This window comes from Panthera onca, chromosome C2 (genome assembly GCF_046562875.1).
Source record: "Panthera onca isolate mPanOnc1 chromosome C2, mPanOnc1 haplotype 2, whole genome shotgun sequence".
NCBI lineage: Eukaryota > Metazoa > Chordata > Mammalia > Carnivora > Felidae > Panthera > Panthera onca.
In genome coordinates this window covers 143,632,101-143,645,566 of record NC_138347.1, presented here as the reverse complement: position 1 = coordinate 143,645,566, position 13,466 = coordinate 143,632,101, and the positions used below count along the sequence as shown (strand labels likewise).

Sequence of the window (13,466 nt, the reverse complement as noted above, 5' to 3'; positions counted from 1 at the left end):
CTATATGTAGTTCAACTTCGGGGAAGGTGTGTGGCCTGGTGGAAAGAGCATAGGTTTTGAAGTCAGGTGACCCTGGATCGGAAAATGATCAGCTGTGTTACCTTGCAGAGTTCTTGTGAGAATTGAAAATAAGGCTTGTAAGTGGCTCTCTGAAAAGTGCATCTCCCTGGAGGCAATTGGATGTGATTTAAAATTTTAGCTTCTTCCAGTGTACCCTGTGGGACCTTGGGAAAATGACTTAACTTTTTAGAGCCTAAGTTTCTTCTTTTATATATTTGGGATAGTAATACCTCCTCCTAGAAATGTTTAGGGTAGTAAATGAAAGAATGCGTGTAAGGCATATAGAAAGTTTTAATAAATAATATCTGTTACTTTTGTCCTCTGATACCATACAAGCTAGTAATGACCCCAGTGTAGGTCTATGTGTAGTAAGAAATACAACTAAATTCCTGTCCATTGCTGTTAAAGGAGATTGTTCTTCCCACGTCTCTTTTTTTTAAGAGTTTAGGAAAATATGAGAATGTAGCAATTTAAGTTAAAGAATTTAAAACATGTTTTTCTTTTAATTAAGAAAAAATGCGGCTCCCCCCCCCCCCCCCTTTTTCCTGGGCAGATAAAGAAACTTCACTGGGTCCTTTGCTTTGTGTCAGCAGCATCCTTTACATCGTTAGCCATTACGCCAGTATTGTGTTCCTCTGTGGTCGTCCTTGCCCGTCAGTAGTTTCACTTGCCATGAGGGAGGTCTAGAAGCAGATGATCCTCCTTCTGACTGTTGTCACAAGGCCAGTGCAGCCTAACACACATCATAGTGCCTCTGTCACACACCTCACTTCGTCTCCTCATGGAGGCATTTTATTATCTCACATCATCCCAAGAAGAAGGGTGAGTACCGTGAGATACTTTGAGGGGGACAGACTGCATTCACATAACTTATTATAGTATGTAGTTCTGATTGTTCTATTTTATCATTGTGGTTAATGTCCTGTGTATGCAAATTATACATAGCTATATGCACAGGAAGGACATATACAGGGTTTGGTACCATCCGTGGTTTCAGGCATCCCCTGGGGGTGTTGGAACGAATCCCCCGCTGGTCAGGGGACTGCTGTACTGGAAAAGTGACTTCACATTTGTAAAGGGAACTTAAATGCAGATTTCATGTTTTTAAAATCATTTTGATTCCTGTACAATTCTACACCACACTTAACGTTTCTAGATTTTTTTCCCCTTTGGCTGATTAAAATTCACAATTAGAATTCTGTTTTTGTATTATTTTTTCCTGAATTTAAGATGATAGAAAAATCAGTTTATGTGATTATGTAATTTTCTGACCAGGATGCTGAGAAAATGCTAGTTTCTTCCCACTGTGTCTACAAATTTATTCTTTTTTTTTTACGTTTCTATTTAAATTCTAGTATCGTTAACATGCAGTGCAGTATTCGTTTCAGGTGTACGATACAGTGATTCAGCACTTCCATACAAGACCCTGTGCTCACCACAAGTGCTCTCCTTAATCCCCATCCCCTGTTTTACCCATTCTCCCACCCACCTCCCACCTGGTAACCCATCACAAATGAGCAAAGGAATAAAAAAGAGAGGCAAACCAAGAAACAGACTCCTAACTACAAATTCATTAAAAAAAAAAAAAATGGGAATGTGTTGAGGAAAATTTTGAACCATCTTCTGACCTTGTGAAATATGCTTTCATAGTGTTACTTGCCTCCGTATCAAAGTTGTATTTATTAAAACATGAATTGGTCATAGTTTTGAAGAATTGACTAAACTGATAATTTTTCATTTTTAGTGACTTTTTAATGTTTATCTTTGGTATTAAATTTTATACTATATACTTATACTATATACCATATACTTAACATCTTTAGAGAACCATGATCTTTGTTGAAACAGACCAATGTATTATTCCCCTATACTTTGTCTATGTTCATAGAAACAGTTACTCACAAATATGTTTTACCCTTTGTAAAACATGAAAATGTGATTGTATTAAACATAATAATTCTGCAGTTTGCTTTTCTTCTTAACATATTAATTGATATTCTTGAGTACAACCTCCTAGTTCTGTCTCATTCTTTATATTCTACTACTATGTAATGGTAATTAACTATTTCTGTTTGTTTACTTTCAGGTTGTGTTTTGTTTTTGCTAGTTTGAACAGTAAGCATGCTTGACCTTATCTAAATATTTTGGTGCTTTTATTTCTGTGGGGTAGATACTCAGGAGTTATATTGCTGCACAAAGAATATTCTTAAAGATTAAAATAAAATGGATTCTCGCTAGCTTATTCTCCAAAAATATAAGTTGAGAAATTTATATTCCCACTGAGAATTATGAGAATGTCTGTGTCTCTTTACCTTCATCAGCTTTAGATGCTAATTACAATTTTTTTTTTTTTTTTCCTAATCTGAGGAGTAAAATTTGCTTAACCTCTAGTGAGAGTGTCCATCTTATCATATGGTTATTGGTCATCTGTATTTTCTCTTAAGGGAATCACTTGGTTCATATTCTTTGTCCATTTCTGTGTTCCTTTCACTTCGTTTTTACATCACGAAGTTTCTGGTAGGAGAGAGATTTAATGCAATGTCCGTCGTGTCTACGTATATTTCCTTGTGTCTACCTCGTCTCTTTGTGATGTTCTTTGCTTTAGAGAAATGTTTGATTTTGTTTTTAATGTTTGTTTAGTTTTGAGAGAGAGAGAGAGACAGAGCTTGAGCAGGGGCGGGGCAGAGAGAGAGAGAGAGACACACAGCATCCGAAGCAGGCTCCAGGCTCCGAGCTGTCAGCACAGAGCCCGACGCAGGGCTTGAACTCATGGACCACGAGATCATGACCTGAGCTGAAGTCGGACGCTTAACTGACTGAGCCACCCAGACACCCCTGATTTTTTTTTTTTTTTTTAAATACAGTGAAATAAATCTGTGTCAGTCTTTTTCTTTATGGCTTCTAGATTTCTCATCTTGCCTAAGAATATATCCTAACTCCAATAATATAAAATACCGTTTTAAATTTTAGATATTACCCTTCTAATTATCTTTAAAAAAATTTTTTTCATATTTATTTATTTTTGAGAGAGACAGAGACAGAATGTGAGTGGGTTAGGGGCAGAGAGAGAGAGGGAGACACAGAATCCAAAGCAGGCTCCAGGCTCTGAGCTGTCAGCACAGAGCCTGATGCAGGGCTCGAATTCACAAGCTGTGAGATCATGACCTGAGCTGAAGTCATACACTCAACCGACTGAGCCACCCAGGCACCCCTACCCTTCTAATTATCTTTAATCCACCTAGAATTAATTTTTACCTCTGGTTTGCTATAGACAGCTGTATTTCAACAATGGAAAACCAAAGAAGTCTTTGCATTTAATAAATGCATTCCTTTCTGTTTCGTGACTCTCTTTTGTCTTACAAAATATTTAATATATTTATTATTTCTGTGCTGATACCATAGTCTTCATTATCATAGTTTTATAGTATACTGGAATGTTAGGCAAAGTGCTCCCCCTCCCCCAACTTTTTTTCATGATTTTATTGGGAATAGATGATCTTAGAGATAGTGGAATCTTATGACTTGTATAAAGACTGAAGTCTTCAGTATTTTGCATTTTAAGGATTGCTTTTGGTATCTAGTCAATAATTTTATCATTTTTAGGCAGATTCTTTTTATTCTCATTATATTGAAGTCACATTGAAAGAGATCTACTTTAATACTTGCGAGTTTCTTGAGTGTCAGAGGTTTAGTGACATTTTCTAATGGTCCAATCATAAATCTTGATTCTGGAACTAGATAGTAATGTTTAAGTGATCCTTATACTCTAAATGTTTTTTAACATGGATTTCAAAATTTTAGAATTCACCAGAGGACACAGCTTCGAAGGCTTATTATATATATTGTACAGAATGTAAATGTTAATCAGTCTTGATATAAAAATAAAAATCTAATTCAAAACAGAGATATTGAAGAGATTGTATGTGAAAAAGGTGTGTGTGTGTATGTGTGTATGTCAGGGGAGTGGTGTGTGAAAAATCCTTGTTTTTCTTTTTGTAAAATTAGCAGATACTGCCTAAAATGAGATATTATTTAAAGTTATGATGGCGACTCTCGTTATGAGAGAACAGTTACAAGATGGAAACAGAAAGCACCTCTGTCTGGTGAGTGGATGTGGTATGTGAGGAATACTTCTTTGGGGAGACTTGTGTTAAGACTTGATTTCTTCCACCACATGCAGGTTAATTTAATAATTTACTTCAAAATGTAGTTGCTGTGTTCTCATACCGAAGAATCTCTAGGATGTATTTTTAAATTGTTATGTACATAACAGTGACTTGTAACGTGGCTACCTTTTTTTGTAGGCATATATATACTTCTGTTTGCATTACAGAAATGGAGACAAGGTTGAAAATGGAGCAGAGAGAACAAGGGAATAAAGGAGACCGTTTTGATTTACATAAGTGTATGGCTAAATGAAAGAAGCCTGATACAGAATAACAAATACAGTGGGATCTCACTTATTGCAGACTTATAGAAGTGGAGAGTAGAATGGATGATTGCCAGGACGAAATGAGGGGGGTGATGGTCAAAGGGTACAAAGTTTCAGTTACACAAGATGATTAAGTTCTGGATATGTGTTATACACTACACAGTAACAGTATGCAGCTAACAATACTGTATTGTATACTTACATTTTTTTAACAGACTAAGACAAGTGTTCTTACCACACATAAACACATAATAATGATAATAATAATAATAATAATAGTAGTGGTAGTAGTAGTAATAAATTGGGGAGGTGACAGGCAAGTCTTTGGCCTTGGTGGTGGTGGTGGTTTTATGGGTGTGTATTTATTCCCAAACTCATCAAGTTGTATGTATTTCATATGTACAGATTTCTACATGTCGACCATATCTCAGTAGATCACCTTAAAAAATAAGGATTGCTATTACATAAAAGTGAAAAATCTTTAAAGAAATAGCCAGGTTAAAATTCCTGAGCTTATATATTGAGTTAATAGCTTTTTATCGAGAGTAGTGGAATAAAACTTTACCTTTCTATTTAATCTGTAAACTTGATTTCTAACATTTAATTTGAATATTGGCTTTGTAGTGCCCAGGATACCATCACAGCAGGGAGCATGTTGGAGAAATGAATCTTTTGTATTTTGATGAAGAGTTAATTTTGTTTTGCAATTTTGGAAATTAAAAATCTATGTATGTGATTCCTTCTTGTCTCCCTGGGAGCCCTTAACCTTCCTTTTCTCTTCCCCTGCCCATCCTCCTCCCCCTTCTTCTACCTAAATCCCTGTGCTCAGGGTTTTATAATCCAGTTGGGGGAGACCTATGCCTGACCAGGGTTTTAAGCTCTTAAATACTAGTGGGGAGGGCCAAGATTTTCTATAGGAGGTAAATTTCAAGAGGCTATTGTAGGAATTGGTATTGAACCTGATTGTTTGCAGATGCTTTTTATTCTGGGTGTGATGTATTGAGAATTTTTGAAATCAGTTTTTCTGATTTCTGTTTGCTTTTTTAAAATTTATGTTTATTTGCCAAGTATAAATCACGGAAAGGTTGAATATTTTTAAAATATGATAAATTATATGCTTTAGTGTAACTTGATGCCATTGGGGCTTCTAATTCTTAATCTGGTATAGGTCTTCAGTGAATTTAAGATTACATTTTTGGGAAATAGATATTTCTATAGAAAATGCCATTTATTTGCTTTGTTAAAGTAAAGACTTTGATGGTACCGGGGAGCAAATATGTCTATCCAAAAAGAATGTGTTTAGTTTAATTGAGATTATATTTTATATGAATTTGGTAGACATTTTTTTCATTCATGTTCAGTTAGAATTTTGTTTTAATCTTTTATAGTTGGAATATTTTTCCCTTACATTTCTTTATGCATAGTTGGAGTAGAGGAAAAGCATGGGCCGAGAAAGACTAGTTTTGAATCCTAAACCTACTGCTTACCAGATCTGTGACTTTGCAGAAGTAATTTAACATCTCTGAGCTTTAGTTAGAGTTGAGAGGATTTAATGAAATATCTGAAGGTTAAATGTGCTATAGAAAAATAGGATATATGCAGTCGTCGTTAGCATAGTTTTGGCGCATAATAGGTGCTCAATAAGTATTTTTATTATTTTCTAGAAACCCAGAATAACAGAATGATACTTTTTAGTCTTCGTTCTTTAAAATGTTTGTTGGGGGCGCCTGGGTGACTCAATTGGTTAAGTGTCCGACTTCAGCTCAGGTCATGATCTCACAGTTCGTGAGTTCGAGTCCTAGGGCTGTCTGCTGTCAGTACAGAGCCTGCTTCAGATCCTCTGTTCCCCTCTCTCTGTCCCTCCCTGGCTTCTGTTCTCTTTCTCTCTCTCAAAAATAAAAAAATATTAAAAAAAAGCCTTTTTACAATTCTTAAATAAATAAAATGTTACACAAACAACATCATAGAGAAACTAAAAAGAATATAATCCACTCACAACACTTTATTTACTTATTCATTATTTACTTATCTATTTTTAAGTCAATGCTGTGCTCCGTGTGGGGCTTCAACTCATGACCCCAAGACCAAGAGTCACATGCTGCACAGACCGAGCCAGCCAGGTGCCCCCACACCCACAAGTCTTTAATTCTATATTTTAAACATAAAGCCTTTAGCAGTGCTGTCCATGGACCCCTGCCAGTCCCTGAGATCAGGGGATCTGTAAGGTCAAAACTATTTTTATAGTAGTGCTAAGACATTATTTGCTTTTTCCACTGTTTTGGAATTTGTATTGATGGTGCAGACACAATGATGAGTGAAACTGCTGGTCTCTTAGCCCAACACAAGGCAGAGGTACCAAACAGCACTGGGAGGCATTCTCTGTTTAAAAAGGGAAATGAATTTTTCACTTAAGGATGTCCTGATGAAGCAGTAAAAACTATTTTAGTAAATCTGAGCCTTTGAGTGCACATTGCTTTAATATTCTGAATGAGAAAATAGGAAGTATGCATGAAAACACTTTGTGCTACATACTGAAGTACCAGTAATTGTCTGGAGTAAAAAACACTGGTGTGACTGCTTGAAATGTGAGTTCAAACTAGCTGCCCTTTTACTTGAAAGAAAAACTGCAGACTAAACTGTGGTTTATTCAGACTTCACATTTGGCAGATATTTCTTTAAAAAGCTATGAAATGAGTGAACCTGCCACTTCAGGAAAAACAGCTGGTAATATTTGTTACCAGTGATAATAAATCTAGCTTTCATGATAAAAAAGAAAATTTGGAAAACGTGTCTGCCAGCCTGACCTTGTCAGTTTCTTAGTAGTTGAATGTCTCTGATAAGATTACTGATCTTAACAAGTGTAATTTTTTAAAAATTGCATAATGAAATGTGAAGTTTGGAAAGTTTCTACTACCCAGTGAAAACATTTTGCAAATGGGTGAGCCATTCAAAGTGCATGATAGACCAGTGGATTTCAGTATACAATGTGTAACGGCATTCATTTGTTTTATTTGTTTTAATATATTTCTTTATTTTTGAGAGAGACAGAGTGTGAGAGGGGGAGGTGCAGAGAGAGAGGGAGACACAGAATCTGAAACAGGCTCCAGGCTCTGAGCTGTCAGCACAGAGCCTGCTGCGGGACTCGAACTCAAAAACTGTGAGATCATGACCTGAGCCGAAGTTGGTCGCTTAACTGATTGAGCCACCCAGGTGCCCCATCATTTGAAATTGTTTTAGATCCCACCTTGCAAACTGACATTTAAGAAATGACTACTTTTGGGATGCCTGGCTGGCTCAGTAGAGCCATGTGACTCAACTTCAGGGTCCTGATCTCTACCTTGGGTGTAAAGCTTACTTATAAATAAACAAACAAATAAATAAATAAGGAAAAAAGACTACTTCTTAAGTTTGGTGATAGGTATCAAAGAGGAATATCCACCTTACTTGAAAAGAATATTAAAACACTCTTCCCCTTTCCAACAGTATTATGTGAACCTGGAATTTTTTTTTTTTTTAGTTGTGTATTTTGAGAGAGTGCGTGCGCGTGCATGCACACACATACACGCGCGCACACACACACACACACACACACACACACACACACACGAGCGAGTAGGGGAGGGGCAGAGAGGAGAGAGAGAATCCCAGGCTGACCCCGTGCTGTCCATGCAGAGCGTGACACGAGGATCGATCTCATGAACTGCGAGATCGTGCTTGAGCAGAAATGAAGAGTTGGACGCTTAAGCGACTGAGCCACCCAGGTTCCCCAACCCGGGATTTTTTATATAATTCAATCAAATAAATCGTATCCTCAATTAGAGAAGTGGATGTGAAAATCTAGTTGTCTTCTAATAAGTCAGATATTAGAGATGACCAAAAATGTAAAAGCCTTTTTTCTCACTAATTATTTTATTTTTGGAAATGATTATGTTTCAATAATGTTATTTACGTTAACATGCAATGATTTTATTGTTTTAAGTTGAATTTAAATATTTTAAAGCTTTCTCAGTTTTGCTTCCACTATGATAAATACAGGTGTTAAACTCGTGTAAACAAAGGCCCTTTGAGGTCTTCTGTCATTTTTTGAGTGTAAGATCTTGAGTCTGAAAGTTGGAGCGGTGCTTCTCATTTAGCGGTTATCCATATGAATACTTCATTTTGGTTAGAATAATTATAAACCATAATATGATTTCCTCGTCTTGCTATTAATATAGTTACACCAAGTTGGCATAAATGTGGTAATGATAAGACAAGACTTTTTTTTCGGTGAAAACATCTTTGGGTCTTAACTGGAATTAAGTGAAAGGGCTAGATTTAACCAGCAATGTTGTTGGCAGTTTTTCCTTCCCTCCCTCCAGTCATCCCCTTATAGCTTTAGAGTATGTTGTCTTTTGAACTAACCTTGCAGAAAGGTTTCCGTTGAAAACTGGTTGCTTTGTTTCTCTTTTGGTGTTTTCAGTTACAACTAAATGTGTGTATTATACTCTAAGTCTCTTCTGTGACCCTGTATAAGTTATTAGCTTGGAAGATTAGGTAACGTAGAAGACTGTGATTGGCTGTACCATGAGAGCAACTTAGAAGAGTTCATCTGTGCAAAGCACAGTGACCTAAATCAGATATGTACTCACTGTCCCTGGAATCTTCAAGGGACTTAACAGCATTACGTTGTCAAAGACAAGGCATTTATACGTTACCATGGAAAGATTTCGCCTGGAGAAGAAGTTACCTGTATGTATCTAGTTGTGATCTTGTGTTTTATTTACAAACAGATTTGGCTTTTTCAGTTTAATAGTGAAACTTGAAGAAATGTCAGGCTTATTAGCACTGGCTTAGAATAGTATCATCCTCTGTGTCCTTGGCTGTGGAAGTCATCTGCTGAAAAGAGTAACTCCTTGTGAAAAGTTAGCAATGTTTGTAGCATCTTTTTTATTCTATAAAATTTGGTTTTTGATCAGTTAATATTACTTGAATAAGGCTTTTAAAAATTCTTTTTGGCCAGGCTGTTGGGAAAGAGATTAATTTGTGGTAGGCATCTTCTGATGCTGTTTTAATAACAGATTTTGTAAATCTCAAAAAAGGATGTGACTAGATTTATGAATATATTGTTAATCTTTGCCTTTCTTTTTTCCTCAATATTATGCCTTTGACATGTTAAAGTTTGACTTTTGATCATTTGGCCAAGAAAATACACATCACAGATTTTGCTTTTGCAGGTAGGAAAATGACTTAGGCGAAGAATTAGTGAAATGTGTTATGTAGTTATAAAATCTGTTTCAAATAAAACCTCATTTGTTTGATTATGCTGCGAATTCCTGCTTGTGAATTGAATTTAGGTTTTATCATGTGTCGATGATGGGCTTTTTTGTTTTTAAACCAATTTACTAAATTTCAAAATATTGAGTACCTTTGTATGTTTGAGCTTTAATTGTGTTCGTAAGGAGTTTTTGAGTGAATCCAGTATAAATTTTTAGCCGAGTGTCTTGTCCTTTGAAACATACTCGACGTTCAGGTATTTATTAGAGAACTTAACTAAGAGTCCTGCTCAATGTTAGGATATACTGGTGAGGAAAACAGACATGATTTCCTGCATCTTGGAACTTATTTTTCTACTGGAAGATAGTAGAAAGAAGTTAAATGAGTAGTTGCATAAACATGTCAAGAAAGCCAAAGAAGTAGTTACACAAATATGTGATTATGTTTTGAGAAACGGTATAAAGAAACAGTACTATGTGTCCTCAACATATGTTTTAGTGACCTTGGTCTGTTGTCTAGTGGATAAAGAACCCATCTAATTGGGACTAGAGACCTGGCGTTTAATTTTAGTTCTTTGACCAGCTCAGTGTGATCTTAAGTCACTTAAGCTTTGTGCGCGTGTGTGTGCGCGTGCATGTGTGTGTGTGTCAAATGTACATATAAAATCAGAAAATTGAACCAAAAAAGTAAAACCTGTCGATACCTATGAGGTCTCATTTATTCATTAGGAACGGAAAAGACAATTCATTCACCTCTGGATTTCTCATCACTGGGAGCCACGCAGCTGTAAAGTAATTGTTGAGCTGGACATTTGACTGCATTAGTTTTTCATTCTCTGATATATCCCTGGTACCTGGCATAATGCTTGGCACACAGTATACACTCACTAAATATTTGTTGAATGAATGGATGAGTTCCTTAATTGCTAGTCTTTAATTTTTTTTTTTCAACGTTTTTTATTTATTTTTGGGACAGAGAGAGACAGAGCATGAACAGGGGAGGGGCAGAGAGAGAGGGAGACACAGAATCGGAAACAGGCTCCAGGCTCCGAGCCATCAGCCCAGAGCCTGATGCGGGGCTGGAACTCACGGACCGCGAGATCGTGACCTGGCTGAAGTCGGACGCTTAACCGACTACGCCACCCAGGCGCCCCAATTGCTAGTCTTTAAATGAATGAGATTTCTTTCGTCATCTGTTGGATTTATGGGGATCCAGGGGTATTATCCAGGGGAAGAAGAGGCAAACAGACCATATTGCTAAGGGATTTCCTGCCTGTCTCCTGTTGGGTTTTCACTAGAAAAATGCAATGGAACTCTAAAAATACCTAGGTAATGAGAACCCCATGCTGACTGAAGATGGAGAATCATGATAGGAAACCTACTGGGCCTTCTTTTGCTGAAGAACATCTATTGGATCTTTGTGCGTGCATGGTTTCTTCCCTTTGGTACAGAATGCCTGTGCCTTTCTATGCATTTATACCACCAATGAAGTCTACATCGTTTCTTTAAAAACCTGTTTTGGAAATGGATTTTGTTACTATGCTTATTTCTGTTAATAACTATATACATACTTGATAACCCTAAAACAAGCGATTTCTGTATGTTTTTTTGGTGTGTATGTACTGAATTAGAATTTGGCATGAATGCATCTCCTCATAGAAATAAAGTAACAAATATTTGTGATTTATAATTTCAAGTAGAACCCTGATGAGGCTTTCCATTTGCCCATGACTCTTGTGCCTTATAATGAAGCGTGTGACAGTAGAGTGTCTCCAGTGATCCTCTTTACTGTTGGAGGCCATTACTTGCCAGTTTTTATTGCCCCATACCTCTTTCAGTTTTCTTACTCTTAACATTCTTTCGTTTCTTCACTTTTTTCTTTTGAAATTTTTCTTTTAAAACTCATTGTCTTTAGTTTTAACGGTGGTATTTGAAATAAATTTCTGAAGGCTTTTTGTTACAGTGTTTGAATCTGCCCAGTTCCTCCTGTGTCTGGGGACAAAGCATTTTTCTCAAGGCTTCAAAATTTTCTTTTTTTTTTTTCCTGTGGGGATTGCATGATTGCCTGAGTTTAAAATTTTTAGTTACAGGCGCCTGGGTGGCTCAGTCAGTTAAGTGTGTTAAGTGTCTGACTCTTGATTTTGGCTGAGGTCATGATCTCAGGGTTCGTGAGATTGATGCCTGCTTTGGGCTCTGTTCTGACTGCGCAGAGCCTACTTGGGATTCTCTGTCTCCCTCTCTCTGCCCCTTCCCTGCTTGCATGTGCGCTCTCTCTCTCTCTCTCTCTCAAATTAATAAACATTAAAAAAATAAAAATAATATTTGCAATTTTAAATTTGCAGTAATTTCCCATATACCTTTTATTTCTTTTCTGCTTTTTTTTTTTTTAGAGTAATGAATGAATTAAAAAATACTAAATGACTTCTTTAGAAACTATGAATATCATTCTTTGGCTCTTATTTTATGAAATGGTGGTCATTGATTATTGATCTCCCTTTAACTGGATTAGGAAAGATTATTTGCCTTACTCTTAAGCTTTTTGGCCATAAATTTAAAATTTTCTAATTAAGTTCACCTCTTGGTGGTAGTTGGGGATATGGTTGGGAATTGGAATTATTTGGAGGAAATTTGTATTTTGGGGGACAACATTGTTATTTATATATACTTTGGTAAATTACCTTGCACATTTTGAGGGTAATCTTATACAGATCAACTTTTAGAACTCTACTAATAAATTTGGGGTTCTGTGTATTACAATGAAAGTGTATAATAATTTTACAGTATTGTGAATTGGAATGTACTTTTCATTTTCTGAAGGATCAAAACCATGTAAATGAAGCTGGCAGTGGTCCCAGGCAGGCCTACTAAAATGATTAAGGGCACGAAGCAGTCTTTAGTGAAGAGCAGTTTAAATATGTAGGACTTCAGTCTGAATCATAACCCAAGGACGTGGTATTCAAACTTCGGTGTGCATCAGAATCACATAAGGAGGTCATTATACATAGACACACTCGTTCTTCATCTCAGCCTCCTGAATCAGCATGTCTAATGTAGAGCAACGGTGGGTGAATTTTAACAAGTTCTTTTAGGTATGTCTGAATTTACAATATGTTAAAAAAAACTCTTAAAAAATTTTGTTTAGGGGCGCCTGGGTGGCTCAGTCGGTTGTGCGCCAACTTCGGCTCAGGTCACGATCTCGCGGTCCGTGAGTTCGAGCCCCGCATCGGGCCCCTGTGCTGACAGCTCAGAGCCCGGAGCCTGTTTCGGATTCTGTGTCTCCCTCTCTCTGACCCTCCCCCATTCATGCTCTGTCTCTCTCTGTCTCAAAAATAAATAAACGTTAAAAAAAAAAAATTTTGTTTAATGTTTATTTGTTTTTGAGGGAGGGAGAGAGAGTAAGTGGGAGAGGAGCAGAGAGAGAGGGAAACATGGAATCGGAAGCAGGCTCCAGGCTCCGAGCTGTCAGCATAGAGCCCGACGTGGGGCTTGAACTCACAAGCTATGAGATCATGACCTGAGCCGAAGTCAGACGCTTAACCCACTGAGCCATCCAGGTGCCCCCCCCCCTCGCCCCCCCCCCGCAATCCCTTAAAGTAATAGTTTTATATTGTTATGAAAGTTAGTTGCAGCATCTTGGCGTTTTCTCCTAGATACTTATGTAGGCATTTCCTGTAAATAATTCTATATGACCATAATACTGTTCAGGATACATTTTAAGCCTT

The 13,466-nt window shown here is 36.9% G+C and overlaps 1 protein-coding gene across 13 annotated transcripts in view; it reads left to right on the top strand.

Moving 5' to 3' along the window:
• The window catches only part of SLC4A7 (solute carrier family 4 member 7), a 112,627-nt gene that overhangs the window by 24,353 nt on the left and 74,808 nt on the right, over nucleotides 1-13,466 (top strand). Inside the window, exon 1 of one of the 13 annotated variants that reach the window (XM_060638471.3) lies at nucleotides 8,705-9,220. The exons of 7 other annotated variants lie outside the window; for them this stretch is intronic. In XM_060638471.3, coding sequence (XP_060494454.1) covers nucleotides 9,188-9,220 — 33 coding nt within the window. In that variant the 5' untranslated portion in view covers nucleotides 8,705-9,187. Of the gene's footprint in view, nucleotides 1-8,704; nucleotides 9,221-13,466 lie in introns of those variants that run through there. 5 more of the 13 variants (XM_060638478.3, XM_060638476.3, XM_060638484.3 and 2 more) reach the window with 5 other exon arrangements.